At 35.5% G+C, this 15,406-nt stretch overlaps 1 protein-coding gene across 3 annotated transcripts in view; it reads left to right on the top strand.

The window, feature by feature from the left end:
• Positions 1 to 15,406, top strand: part of TASP1 (taspase 1) — a 235,770-nt gene that overhangs the window by 45,300 nt on the left and 175,064 nt on the right. For all 3 annotated transcript variants that reach the window (XR_014326839.1, XM_082858198.1, XM_082858199.1), the window contains 2 exons: positions 4,616 to 4,700; positions 14,222 to 14,301. Coding sequence is in view for 2 of the 3 variants with exons in the window: in XM_082858198.1 (XP_082714324.1) it covers positions 4,616 to 4,700; positions 14,222 to 14,301 (165 nt within the window). In the remaining variant the exon portion in view is untranslated. The remainder of the gene's footprint in view (positions 1 to 4,615; positions 4,701 to 14,221; positions 14,302 to 15,406) is intronic.

Below are 15,406 nucleotides of genomic sequence, written 5' to 3' on the forward strand. Positions count from 1 at the left end.
TTCCCAGACCAGGGCTCGAACCCGTGTCCCCCACATTGGCAGGCGGATTCTTAACCACTGTGCCACCAGGGAAGCCCCTGTATTGGCTATTCTAAGTTTATGGCATTTTCATAAAATTTTTAGAATCAACTTGTCAATGTCCATAATAAAACCCTGCTGAGATTTTGACTGGTATTGCATTGAATGTATAAAACCATATGTGGACAACTGACATCTTAACAATATTGCATATTCCTGTTCATGAACATGAAATATGTGCATTTGTATAAATATTATTCATTTCTTTCTCAGCAGTGTTTTATGGTTTTTAGTATAGATGTCTTATACACCCTTTTTATTAGATTTATTCTAGATATTAAGTTTTTTTGATGGCTATTGTAAATATATATTTTAAAAATTAATATACAGTTATTTTTGTATTTAGAAATACAGTTGAGTTTTGTGTATTGGACTTATATTCAGTGCTTGATGACTTCACTTATTAATTCAAGCAATTAGAAAAATAGATTCTCTTGTAATTTCTATATACACAATCACATCTTTGAATCATGGCAGTTTTTTTTTTTCCTTTCTAATATTAAAAATTTTTTTTTCTTGCATTATTGTGCTGGCTCTGACACTCGGTGCAATATTGAATATAAGCGGTGATGGTGTACATCCTTGCTTTGTTCCTGGTCTTAGAGGGAGAGCATTAGATATTTCACCATACTGTGTGCTGGTAGCTGTAGGATTTTCATAAATGCTCTTTATCAGGTTGAGGACATTTCCTTCTAGTCTTAGTTTGCTGATAATTTTTATTTTAAATGGGTTATTGAATATCATTAACTGTTTTTCTGCATCTTTGGCTTTTCTTTTTTAGTTTGTTAGATATGATGGAATTTATGGTTGATTTTTGAATGTTAAACCAACTTTTCATTCCTGGCATAAAGTCAGGATTGTAATTTTTTATCTTTTTCACATTCCACTGGATTTGATTTACTGATGTTTAAGACTTTGACATCTATGTTTATATAATAGATTGGCTTTAATTTTACTTTCTTAAAATATTCTTTTTAGATTTTGGAATCATGTTATGACTGGCCTCATAAAATGAGTTGGGATTTTTTTCTCCTCTGTTCTTTGAAAGAGTGTGTGTACAATTGGAATGTTTTTTAATTGTTTGGAAAATGCATTAGTTATTTTGAATCATTGGAGTTTTCTTTGTGGGAAGTTTTAAATAAATGGGATTCAATATCTTTACCAGTTATAAGATTATCTATATTTTTTCTTATGTGTGTTTCCCAAGGAATTTGTCTTTTTCATAGGAGTTGTCAAATTTATTTGCCTAAAGACTTTATTGACTTCCAGTTTAATGTCACTGTGGTTAGAGAATATATTCTGAATGGTTCCAACCCCTTGAAACTTTCTGAGACTTGCTTTATGGCTCAGCTTATGGCGTATTTTGATGAATGTTCCATGTGAACGTCAAAAGAGTATTCTGCAGTTGTTGGGTGTATATTCTATGTATGTCAACTAGGTCAATTTACTTATTCATTGTTCCAATCTTCTGTATCTTTTCTGATTTTTGTGATAGGTAAGAACAGCATTTCAGTTAGTTTTAATTTCTTTTATTATGAGGTTTTATTGGTATTTAATGAAATTTCATATTTTTAAAGGCCATTAGCATTTCTCTGTGAACTGTTTATACTTCTTGTGTGGCTTGCCTTTTACCTCTGTTTATAACGTGCTTTATCATATTGGAATTTAAAATTTTATTTGTCAAACTTATTACTTTCCCTTTTGTGGCTTTTGTATTTTGCATTTCTTAAGGTTTATCGCACTCATAACTGTAACTATAGTCACTTACATTTTCTTCAAATACATGTGTAATTTATTTTTCATTGGCTTCTTGAATGCATTGTTTGTTGATCAATTTCTGAATTGATCAGCAAATTGTCCCTATATAATTTATTGAATAACAACAGTAACAATAATATTAAGTACCATTTATTGGGTGAGTATTACATACATACCATGCAATGTTCTCCAGTAGTTCATGTATGTTAAATCATTTAGTTCTCATGATAACCTTCTGAGGTCAGTACTTTTATCCCCATTTTATAGGTGAGGAAACTGAGACACAGGAGAGATTTAGTAATTTGTCCAAGGTTACTGTGTCAGTCTGGGTCCAACTAGGGGACAGAAACCACACAGCAGTTTAAACAGGAGAAGCTTAATGTAAAGGGCAGAGGGAGACTACCCAGGTAAGGATAAAGTTGGAAGGGAGTTCAGACCTCACAGAAAAAGGTGTGGCTGCAGCTGACTGTTTGACAGCCCACTTTTTTGCTGGGTTACCCAGGCCACAGTCACTGTGAGAGCAGAAACAATCCTGGGGGCCTCAGGCTGATAGGTGGGCACACAGAGGCCAGGAAGCCATGGGAATTAAACCTTTGTTTGCAGGATGAGGATTGGGCTTTTGGCTCCCTAGACAGCCAGCCCCACAGGGTGCTTTGCTATGGGGCTGAGGAGAAGGTGTGGGGATCAGTGACTTGAGCTGGGCCTGGTCCTGTTCTTTCTGGGGCTGTCAGCTATGCTGCTGTGGCCTGAATCAGGAGTTGGGGAAAACATGGTAGCCAAATGCTGGAGAAAGCTGCACCCCGCAAGCACTTAGCACTGGAGAGAACCTTGTGGACCAGATAGTGAGAATAACTGGTGCTCTCCTGGAGCCTGGCTGGCAGGCCACCTTTTCCTCCTGCATGGTGTCTCCAGTGCCCTCTACTGACGAAGCTGACCCGTGTGCCAGCTGGCAAAGGAAACATAGTTAAAAGGCCCATATCCACTTTCACCCATAAGGCAACCAAGGGTGAATTTATAGCTGAGAAGCGATAAATTGATAGCTGGTTTCTGACTCCCATCACTCTGTGTTCTTTCCACCTCTCATAGATAGTCCATCCGTTTTCCTATTCATTTGAAATACTATCTATATCATGTATTAAATAGCCACATGCACATGTGTTTGTGTCTCAACTTCAGCTTTATTCTATTCCATTGATATATTTGTCTCTTTTGTACCCAAACCACACTCAATTAGAATAGCTTTTAATAAAAAATGGTTATCTTGTAAGGTGAATACCTCTTCGTTTTTTTACAAAAAATTTTATTTCATTTTTTTTCCTGATGAATTTTAAGAGTCAGCTTGTCATGCATCATAGAAATCCTTTTGAAGCTTTGATGGAGAATTTATAGCTTTGAATTTGTAAGTTAATTTGGTAATTATTAATGTCTTTACAATACTGTATCATCACATACAAAAATAAATTTATTTTAAGAGCTAGTACAGGGCTTCCCTGGTGGCGCAGTTGTTGAGAATCCGCCTGCTGATGCAGGGGACACGGGTTCGTGCCCCGGTCCGGGAAGATCCCGCATGCCGCTGAGCGGCTGGGCCCGTGAGCCGTGGCCACTGAGCCTGCGCGTCCGGAGCCTGTGCTCCGCAATGGGAGAGGCCACAACAGTGAGAGGCCCGTGTACCGCAAAAAAGAGCTAGTACAGAGATCTAACCTTTTCCTTTCTTTGCTACTTCATACATTCTTTGGGGGGGCAGAGAAGTTTTTGGTGTTTAGCTAAATATCTAGTTTTGTTTTAAGGCAATCTGGTGACCTTAATTTGAGGTTTTTAGTCTCTTTGTATCCCACTTCTGTTTTTTTTTGTTGTTGTTATTAACAGTGTTCTGAAAAGCATCCATAAGTTAGTGGTTAAGGGCATGGTCTCTGACATTAGCTGCCTTTGTTAAAATCTCAGTGTGTGATCCTGGGCAGGTAACTTAACCTGTGCAAATGTTTCCTCAGTAATCAGATAGGGTTTATAACTGTACTTATGTGATAGAGTTGAAGGATCAGTTAAATAATCTGATACATTTAAGGACTTGACACTGGGCCTGGCGCATACTGGATCCTAAGTTTCTGTCACTGTCTTCTATCATCATCATTGTCATGTTTGTCATTGTCATCGTCATGCTAGCAATTTTTTTCATGCTAATACTTTCTGTCCTATTTTTCCTCCTAGGTAAGCACCCTTTTCTCACTGTTCACATTTTGTTTTCCCTTCTGGAAACAATCCGAACCATATTTTAAGTCTCAATCTTGTACATACTTGGCCTCTCCCCACCCTTATCCCATTTGTAGGACTTTCTCTTTATTTTTTCTTGCAGGTGAGATTTAAAATTTTTGGTCATTAATTTTTCTCCCCAAAGTAAATTTGAAGCTGTTTGTAATCATGTTCATTCTTTAGAGGAAATTCATGGTTTTGGTAATAGATGCCAAATTTTCAGTTTATTTTTTAAATTCTATACTGAAATCTATTAAAAAGGAACTTAATTTAAATTTGTATTATTGCAAATTCAGTCTTTGCTGCTGTAGCACATGATAAAATGAGAATATATGTTTTATATTTGTTCTTATAAGTATTCATATATTTGTCAATTTGATCCTTATTTTTCATGATAATTAACGGTTTTCATTAGTATATTTAAAGAAAGTTTTCCATGATATTTAAAATTTGTCATATTGAAACTGCCACAGAATTGAGTGGGAAACTTGAAGACTTTTTGACTTCATTTTCTGCCAATTTTATTTTATAGGAATCAAGAACCCAGTCTCAGTTGCAAACAGACTCTTGTGTGAAGGGCAGAAGGGCAAGCTCTCAGCCGGCCGAATTCCTCCCTGGTAACTGCTTTGTTCTTAGACTTTCCCTGGGTCTTTGGTCTTTGGTGCATGCGGTGTTTGAAGGCTATTTTTATCCACAGAAGGCTGATGCAGTTGGTTACACACCAGCAGTAGCTTGCCTTTGAGAGGAAGACACGCTTTGTTCTGTGATCTTGGAACATTTTGAATACTTGATAGAGCTCCTGTTGGAATAGAATATTGTGGATTAAAGCAGAAAAGAGATCAGTTAATTTTAGGTTTTGTAGTTGATTATAGAGATGCTTTTGCTGTTAATAAGAGTTCAACTGGGGTCTTTTTATTATAAGACTTTAAAGTATCTTTAAGACCAGAGTCTAAACTCATTTTTTTTTTTTTTTTTGCGGTACGCGGGCCTCTCACTGCTGTGGCCTCTCCCGTTGTGGAGCACAGGCTCCGAACGTGCAGGCTCAGCGGCCATGGCTCACGGGCCCAGCCGCTCCGTGGCATGTGGGATCCTCCCGGACCGGGGCACGAACCCGCGTCCCCTGCATCGGGAGGCAGACTCCCAACCACTGCGCCACCAGGGAAGCCCTAAACTCATTTTTAATCTTGAGAAGTTCTTAATATAAAAGTGTGTAATTTTTCTTTTCTGGAGAAGCATATTGTGACACTAAAATTAGTAAAATTACATCTTTTCTCCAGCATTAACATATAATTTTCATTAAAAGAAACTTTGAACTTTTCAAATATTTATGAAAGTAGAGAGAACATTTTAAAGAGCCCTCATGAACCTACCATCTAGCTCCAATAATTAACAATATTTTTGCCCTTCATCTGTCTCATGCATCTCTTTCCTATAGTATTTTAAAGCAAATCCTCACCATCGTATTTCATCCTTAAATAGTTTTGTAAATTTCTGTTTGCAAAATGTAATTACAGTCCTGTTAACATGCCTAATAATATAAACAAATATGCGTCAATATTGTCTTATACTCAACCGTCTTATACTTTAGTCTATATGTGTTCAGCATGCCTGAACACATTAAAGTTACATTAATACTCTCTGATGAAAGTTGTGACAGTGGTACTATAGAAATCACTTTATTTGACTGTTATAATTTCAAGTCATAGAAAATAAATTAATATAGTTTTGAGAAATCTTGAAACCTTTTACCCAAATATATTCACGATATCCCTGTTTCCCATGTTAAGAAAATGAAACATGTTAAGAAAATGAAACATTACCAAGAGATTTGAAGCTGCCTAGACTGGACCCTTTCAAATGGCATCCTTATCCATCTCACTGACCCATACCCTTACCCTGACCCCATCTCTGGCCCTGCCCCTAGGTAACAATTGTCCTCAATTTTAATTTTTTTCATTCTCATATATTCCTTCATAGTATTAAACATATACAGTACAGGTGTACTTCATTTTATTGGGCTTCACAGATGCTGCATTTTTTACAAATTGAAGGTTTGTGGCAGTTGTACTTCAAGCAAGCCTATTGGTGCCATTTTTCCAATGGCATTTGCTCATTTCATGTCTCTGTGTCACATTTTGGTAATTCTCACAATATTTCAAACTTTTTCATTATTATTATAGTTGTTATGGTGTTCTGTGATCAGTGATCTTTAATGTTATTTACTACTATGACTTGTTGAAGGCTCAGATGATGGTTTGCATTTTTTAGCAATAAACTGTTTTTTAATTAAGGTATGTACAGTGTTATTTTAAGCATAGTGCTATTGCATACTTAATAAAATACAGCATAGTATAAACATAATTTTTATATAAACTGGGAAACCAGAAAATTTGTGTGACTTGGTTTATTGCAATATTCACTTTATTGTGGTGGTCTGGAACTGAACTTGCAATATCTCTGAGGTATGCTGGCACTCTGATTTTCTAAGTCTACATAAACATGTACATAGATGTACAAAAAAGTTCTGGAAAGAAGGTTACCAGACTCACCATAATTACCTCTAGGAAGGAGAAAGGAGGGAACAAGATGAGGCAATTGTCAAAGGGGATATGTGCAATATTTTTATATTTTACAAAGATAAAATATATGTGAAAAAGTGATGGCCATCTCTGTATTAAAATTATATCATAAAATGATCCTACAGTTGTCTGGAACTAGTGATCTAATTTTCTCACGTACATAGTTCTTCAGCTTTATTTTTTGTTTTCAAAATTGCTTGGACCATTTTAGGCATTTTGCATTTTCATGTGAATTTTAGAATTAGTCTGTCAATTTCTGTGAATAACCTGCTGGAATTTTGATTAGATTTGTAACTTATCCATGTTTTAAGGTCTTCTTTAACCTCTCTGAACAGTGTTTTATAATTTTCAGTGTACAGATTTTGCACAGTTTTTATCAAATTTATACTTAAGTGTTTCTTTTTGATGTGATAAATTGCATATTTTAAAAAGGCAAATACCAGTTGTTCCTTGCCAATATAGAAATATGATTAATTTTATTATATTGATATTCTAGCTTAGGAATTTGCTAAATTCATTTGTTCTCATACTGTTTTTACAGATTCCATAAGATTTTCTACATAGATAGTTCTGTCTTCTGGGAATAAAGATAGTTCTTTAAGTAATAAAGATACTTCTTTCTAATGTGAACTCCTTTAGTTAATTTCTTTTTCTTTATTACACTGGCTAGCACCTCCTATGCAATGTGAAATCAAAGTGTGAGAGTAGACATCCTTGCCTTGTTTTGTAGCGTTAGGGAGGAAGCATTTGTTCTTTTACCATTAGATATGATGGCTGCTATAGGTTTATCATAGATGCTCTTTATCGTGTTGAGAAAGTTCCCTTCTTTTCCTAGTGTGCTGAGAGTTTTTAATAGGAATGGGGATTGTACTTTTTCAAATGCTTTTCTGCATCTGTTGCAATGATCTTATAATTTTCCTTATCAGTTAATAAGTTTCCTTGTCAGTTAATATAGTGATTGGTTGATTTTCGATTGTTAAAGCAACAGTTGTATTCCCAGGATAAACTCCACTTGGTTATAATGTATTATCCTTTTTATATGTTATTGGATCCAGTTTGCTAACATTTTTTAAAGAATTTTTGCATCTATGTTTATGAGAGACATTGGTCTGTAGCTTTCTTGTAATGTCTTTGGTGTGGGTTCATTTTGCTTCTTGAATATGTAGGGATATATAGTTCATCAAATTTGGAAAATTTTTGGCTATTACTTCTTCAGATATTTTTTTCTGATCCCCCCTTCTCTTCTATCTTCCAGAATTCCAATTACACATATTTGACCTCTTGTAGTGGTCCTACAGATCACTGATAATTTGTTTACTTTTTCCATTCATTTTTCTCTTTGTTTCATTTTTAATAATTTCCATTGCTGTTTTCAAGTTCACTAATTATTTTTTGGCAATATCTAATCACCTGTTAATCCCATCCAGTTTATTTTTCATTTCTGACGTTGTAGTTTTTATCTCTAGAAGTTCAGTTTGCACCTTAAAAAAAATGTCTTCTATGTATCTACTTAACATGTTTGATATTTCCTGTAGCTTCTTGAGTATATGAATACAATTATAGTAACTGTTCTAATATCTTTGTTTCCTAATTCTGTCATCTTTGTCATTTCTGGGTTATTTTCAATTGAATGATTTTTCTCATTATAGGTTACATTTTCCTGCTTCTTTGCATGTTTGGTAATTTTTTATTGGATTCCAGATATTGTGAGTTTTGCCTTATTTTGTGTTGGATATTTCTGTATTTTAATTCTAGGATGCGGTTAATTTATTTATAGACAGTTTCATCCTTTCAGGTCTTGCTTTATACTTTGTTACATGCAACTAGAGAAGCATTTAGCCTTGAGCTAATTTTGCTTTGCTGTTGGGCAAAACCTTTCTGAGTACTATAACAGATGCAACTAGAATGCGGTTTTTTACTTTGGTGGGAACAGGAGCTGTTTCTGGCCCTGTGTGAACTTGGGGATTGCTTCCTCTAAAACTTTTCATGTTATTCTTTCCCAGGCTTTGGATGATTTCATCTTACACGTACACTGATCTGTACTCAGCTGAAGACTATAGGCGGACTCTGTAGATTTCTTGAGTCGTTTCTCTGCACAGCTGTCTCCTCTCTGGTTCTCTGCCCTGTGAACTCGGCCACCTGGGCTTCTCTGGATGCCCAGCTCTCTGTCTTCAACTCAGAGAGGCTGCAGGGCTCTGCCTGAGTTTCTGTTCCTGTGCTGTGGCTGGAAAGTCTCCAGGCAGTAAGCTAGGGCAATCATAAGGTTTACCTTGTTTGTTTCCTTTCTTTTAAGGATCACTGTCCTATGCTACCTACTGTCTAATGTCTGAAAACTATCATTTTCTGTATTTTATCTGATTTTTCTTTTCCATTGGTTCAGGCAAGAGTGTAAATGTATTCCCTGTTACTCCATCTTGTCCAGAAGCATAAATCTCTCACATACCTGCAAGTTCACAGTATACCTGCAGTAGTTTAAAAAAAACCCAATTCCCTGAGTATCCTAAATAAATAAAACAAATTTATCATGTTTTTACTTTAAGCTTGTTTACACACAACCCTAATAAGTTTAGATATCTAATTTCTATAATGATAATAGCTAAAATTTATTGCCTTTGTACACTGTGAGAAGCATCGTTTTATGTGGTTTGTGTGTATTATCTCATAAAATCATTATATGATTTATGAGGGTAACATACATTTTGCCAACAAAGAAACTGAGTACCATACTTGACACTGTTATGCTGTTAAAAATTTATGGAGTCTGTCCTTATCACATTAGAAGCAGCAGATTAGAACCCATAGAATAGAATCCTTTTATAATAGTAAGAAGTAATGTTTACACCCATTTAGTTATTCATTCACTTACCCATTCCTTCATTCAGCAAATATTTTTTGTTTACTTCCTGTATGCCAGGCATAGAGGTAGAAAAACTATCAAAAGCAGATGGAGGACTTAGAAACTGGTCTTCTGGTGTCATCTGTTGAAGAGGCAGGTGACTCTATGGGGGCAGCAAGTCATTGGGTGTTTTCTAAGAAGTCTTTAAATAAAAAGTTCATCTGTCTATATATCTCATTGAGGAAGACAGGGAGTGTATTTGTTTCAGCTGTATCTAAATTCTGTTAGAATTTTATAAACTCTTACTGCTTTGTTACAAAAACCCTCAGCAAAACTTTAGGCAGAATGGTATTTCTATTAGCTGATAATTTTTTATGTTTTAATTTTCTGGTTATTGCCACCATGATATGATATATTATTTAAGTATTGGTGTTTGGTCAGATTAGTAGAATATATTTAGCATGAATATGATATCCTCATAAATTTGGTGGGCCTACTATCATAAACTGTGTCGTATTTTCCTACGTTTATTTTATTTGTAGAAGTAAATAAATTTTATTTATTTTTACTCTTTCCTCCTTCATTTTGATAGGGTACAACTTTGATAGGCATAACCATCCAAAACAGGGGTTGTCAAACTATGGTGTGTGGGCCAAATCTGGACTACTGCCTGTTTTTTGTAAATAAAGTTTTATTGGAACACAGCCATACCCATTTGTGTCCATATTGTCTATGGCTGCTTGTGCTCCGCAGAGGCCAAACTGAGTTGTTGCAGCAGAGACATCTGGTCAGAAAGCCCAAACTGTTTACTATCGGGCCCTCTACAGAAAAAAAATTGCTGACTGCTACCCTAATATGTTATAGAATAAGTTATAATTTTTGGGAATTACGTTTCTTTTGGTGAAAAAGGGAAAGCTAGAAAAGCATTATTGCTCATTAGACCCTCAGATTTTTTGAGATGCAAATTTAATTTTTGGTACATTGTTTATTTAAAAATACTATTTAACCTATTGTATTTCATAAATTCATTGATTTTAGTACCTTTGTTGTATGAATGTGAAAAGAAAATTTAAAAACCTATAGACTAAAAGAAACATAAGAGAGCTATCAACTAATCAGGAGGTATGGATGGGTTAGCTGGGTTCCCCTTCAAACAAAATAGCTTAAAAGGCAAAAATAACAATAATAGCAAAAATTTTATGAGACAATCAGGGAAATGTGAACATCGATTGAATAAACTATTTTGATTCTAAGGATTTATTGTTAATTTTTTTAGGTGTCAATTGGTTATGTTGTGGTTATGTTTTTTAAAAAAGTTATTTTTTGAGATGCATGCTAAAATATTTATATTTAAAGTTATATGATATCTGAGATTTGCTTCAAAATAATCTGGGTGGGAATATAAATGAATGAGATTAGCAATGTATTAACAATTGATGAAAATGGGTGATGATCCTTTGGGTTCATTATACTATTCTCTGTAATGTATATGTTTGAAAATTTTTGTAATAAAAATTTTAAGGAGAGTTAAATCCTTATTATTTAATTTGGTCATTATGTGTTATTTCCACATACAGCAGGTTCTCCCTTATTTGCACTTTATGTGTTTGTAAGCTTTAAATAATCAGTAGCCACCAAATTGGTGGTCTTTCTTCAGTTCTGTGCATTTATGATAAAGAAGTAATAGGTAAAATATATAGAAATCCATTTTTAAGTCCAAAGAAGCAGCTGTCATTTTCTCCTATATCTTTCTCATCCAGCATAATGCATTTTAAGCAGTTTTGAGACCTTTCTGAATCACTAAATTGCACATTTTTAGACTGACTACGTAGTGTCATGGTTTTTGAAAATTTCCCATCCATGAAACTGTTAATTGACCTCACTGTGTTTTCGGGTGTTTGGCTATGCTGGCACTTCAATAGCTCAGCTTGTTGAAGGTTTTAATAATCCCACTCAGTGCTGGTCTCAGTAGTGTTGCTTTTATTTCTTAACACTTTAGACTTGCTTTAGTGTAAATTAAGGAGAGCATAACACAAGGAAAATGCTGTCCTTTAGAGAATTTTGACACCCTAGTTTATTGTTGAATATCTTGCCAATGTTTTTCTAATGCTTAGTGTGCTTCAGGCACTGTTCTAAATGCTTAGCATATATGGATATCAATGAAAAACAAAGATCCCTGTTGTTGTGAAGCTTACAGTTTATTTGAGGGAGATAGATATAAACAACAGGGATAATATCATCGGTTATAAAGTTATGTGGTATGTGAGAAGGTAGAAAAGTATAAAAGACAGAATGAGAGGCATTGGGAGTACTGGGTAGAGGAGCAGTGTGTTGGGTGCAGTTTGAAATTGGCCTCATCAGGGAGATATATTTAAACAGATGGGAAAATTTGCCATTTGGGAAATAAGGAAGATCCTGACAGGGAACAGTCAGGGTGAAGGCCCTGAGGCAGGAGTCCCCTTGGCATGTTTGTGTTTTGTAAGAGGCTGGAGCAGAGTAAGCGAGGGGGCAAGAGGAAGAAGAGATGAGGGGAGGAGGGAGCAGAGAAGACCAGATCACTTGGGAGCCTGGAGATCCTGGTGAAGGCTCCAGTTTTCATGCTAGAGTCCTCATGAGGGGTTTCGCAGGATTTTGAGAAGAGAAATGTCATTACCTGACTTGTGTTTTACGAGGATGTCACTGGCTGATGTGTTGAGATTAGACTGGGGCAGGGGACAGAGCAAGGTGAGCATAGAAGTGATGAGGCCATTTCAACACTGTAGGTAATAGATGATGGCAGCTCAGACCAGGGCGGTGGCGAGAAGTGGTCAGATCTGGATGTGTTAACAAGGTGGAGTCGATGGATTTTTCTAGTGAATTGAGGTGAAACTTCTGTGAAAGCTTTCTCCTTGGAGAGTCAGAAGAATATTTGAGAAAAATTTGAATTGGTGCTGCATTCAGTGTTCTGGGAAGAGATTTTTCAGTTTTGATAGTATAGTTTTTAGCGAAAACTCACGTAGCTTTTTAGCATTTTAAAATGATTTCAAAAGCAGTTATATGCCATTTTGTGTGATGTCAAACTACTGGACAAGTAATTTTTGGTAGTAAGGAAAAGTCAAGATCTCAGAATTCTTATCCGTAAGACGGCATCAAATATTCACCTTCCTGTGAATATTGTACAACGCCTAATGTATTTAAAACCTTGCATAGCAGACAACTGCAAACTAATTTTATTTAGAATCAAACCTATGAATGATTAAGAAATGAAAAATAAAACTAAGCTTATGTTATAAAATACTTTCAATTCCAGATGCTGGGATAGAACCCCAAATGACAAATGGGAGTGCTGAGAATACTAGATTCAGCTCCAAACTTCTGTCCTGATCATTTAATTTAATACTTCAGCATCTCTTTTACGTCTTCACGAGAAGAGAGTTTATTTCTTATATCAAAGTCTTTTTCTAGCAGAAGGAAGTGCTACAAATGCTGTCAGGACAGCTCAGCTTGCATCCAAGTTCCTACCTCAGTTATTCTTCCATTTTCCTTTATGTGACAGCTTTTCTTTGCAGTTTCTTTGCAGTGGTCTTCATTTGATACAGGAATAGGAGGAACTTTTCTATTTTTGGAGTCCTTTAGATTTTTTTTTTAAAAATGGAAGTTTGAAGAGGTATTCTTGTTGGCTCTCTCCCTCTTCTCTTTTTTTTAATGCTCCCTCCATTCTCACCTTCATATATACTGGAAAATAGTAGTAACTATTGGCTTAACCAATTTGTTTCTCATTGGAACCATTTGGATATGTTTCTGAGTATCAACTTAGACTTTCTTCTTCTAATCTATCATTGATCTTCTTACGAACAATCAAATCTAAAGACTTCAATATGTATTACTTTGAGTTTTTAGTGTTGGAATGATTAGAGGAACAGAAACAAAAACTAGGGAGCAGGAAACTAATGAGTAGGCACTAGTTCAAGGAATCCATTACTAGCTGGCTGAGAGCTTTAAGAAGTTGGCTGTGGAAGGAGATGAAGTGATTGATTATTATGGTAACTGCTTGCTATTACTGTGTTAGGGAATGGGGTGGTTAATTATCCCGCATGCTATTTGAAATCTTTGAAAGGAAGTCTTTTACAGTTAGCTAACAGTATCCTTTTATTCACTTTGTTATGTTAAAACTTGCAGTTTGGGACTTAAAAAAATTACTTTTGGGACATACCACACTGCTTTATTTACCACAGTAAAAATGATTCTGACAGCCATTAATATATTTTTATTGCATCGAGGCTTAGAAATGTAAGTGCATATCATTGTGTTTGGGCATCTCTGGATGTACGCCACTCATTTTGGGTAGATCCAGGTGTTATACTAGGCAAGAATACTAGATCTGAAGACATTCACTTAAGCTTTGACTCTTAATCTGATGAAATAGATCTTGTACATAAACTGAGAACCACAGTTGATCCAAGATAAATCTTAGTATTTTCCACTGGGAAATCAACTATTTTTACTTCTTATGTTGCATTTTGCCAATTTTTACTGGTTAGTTATTGCAAATGATATTGTACCATTTCCAGTTGTAAAATTTCTAACTTGGGGAAAAATTAAAAGAATTTTTTAGGCATGTAGCCGTTTTGAGGTATTGCAAAATTTTTTCAGTTGCCTTACTATATTACTTATATTACTTTATTGAATATGTAGGAGAAGATGACACTATGAATTTTTAAAAGAGTAATTTTTCTGTTGTTAGCTTTTTAGTTGGAGAAGGAGCCTACAGATGGGCAGTAGATCATGGAATACCCTCTTGCCCTCCTAACATCATGACCACAAGTAAGTAAAACTTTTCAAAATTAAGCTGTATTAGCATATATACCTGAAAGTGTTACATTGCTTTTGATCCATATAGTACCCTATATTTAAGGAAGAAAGCTTGTATGTTGAAATATTTTAGTTAAAAGATAAATAGAAGGTTATTTGATTTTAAGCCACCTTTATATTTTTGAGGTCACCCCACTCCTGTTTTCTCATGCTTTTAAAAAAATTTTTGGCTGCATTGGGCCTTCGTTGCTGTGCGTGGGCTTTCTCTAGTTGGGGCGAGTGGGGGCTACTCTTCATTGCCGTGCGCAGGCTTCTCATTATGGTGTCTTCTCTTGTTGGGGAGCACGGGTTCTAGGTGCGCGGGCTTCAGTAGTTGCAGCACGCAGGCTCAGTAGTTGTGGCTCATAGTCTTAGTTGCTCCGGGGCATGTGGGATCTTCCCGGATCAGGGATCGAACGCATGTCCTCTGCATTGGCAGGCAGATTCTTAACCACTGCACTGCCAGGGAAGTCCTTGCTCATGTTTTTATAGAAGTATTGTTAAAGGATCTCTTTTAGGCTACTTAAAATAATTACTAACAATAAAACCATAATACCAGCCACTCAGAGAGAGAGAAGAAAACATAGGTCAACATTTACACAACCTTGAGCTGAGGAAGGCCTATCTAGGTACCAGGTGTATGAGAAGGAAGAACAAAAGTGTGACTGCAGAAGAGTTAAGACTGAAAAAACATTTATCATAACTATGACAATGGGATACATATGCAAGTTTTGCCAGATTAAAAGTCACACGAATACATGTGATACCCCAATAGAAAAGGGTCAAAAGTCATAAATAGATACTATAACATAACTAATAGGGACATTCAAATTAAAGTGAATACATGTTAAATCTGTTCCTGCTCACTTGGTGAAAGAGTTAAAAAATATTGTATTACTGCTGGTAAGTGTGTGGTAAAATGAACATAATGCATTGTAGGTACAAATGTAGATTGGCAGAAATTTTGGAGGACAGCTAAGTAGTATAGATCAAAAGCCTTAAACCCATTCTGCATCTTGGAACTTGTCATCAGAGATATAGACATAGATTTATGTAGAAGGGTACTCAGTAAGCATTA

The sequence above is a fragment of the Leucopleurus acutus genome (assembly GCF_964270905.1).
Source record: "Leucopleurus acutus genome assembly, chromosome: 16".
Taxonomy (NCBI): domain Eukaryota; kingdom Metazoa; phylum Chordata; class Mammalia; order Artiodactyla; family Delphinidae; genus Leucopleurus; species Leucopleurus acutus.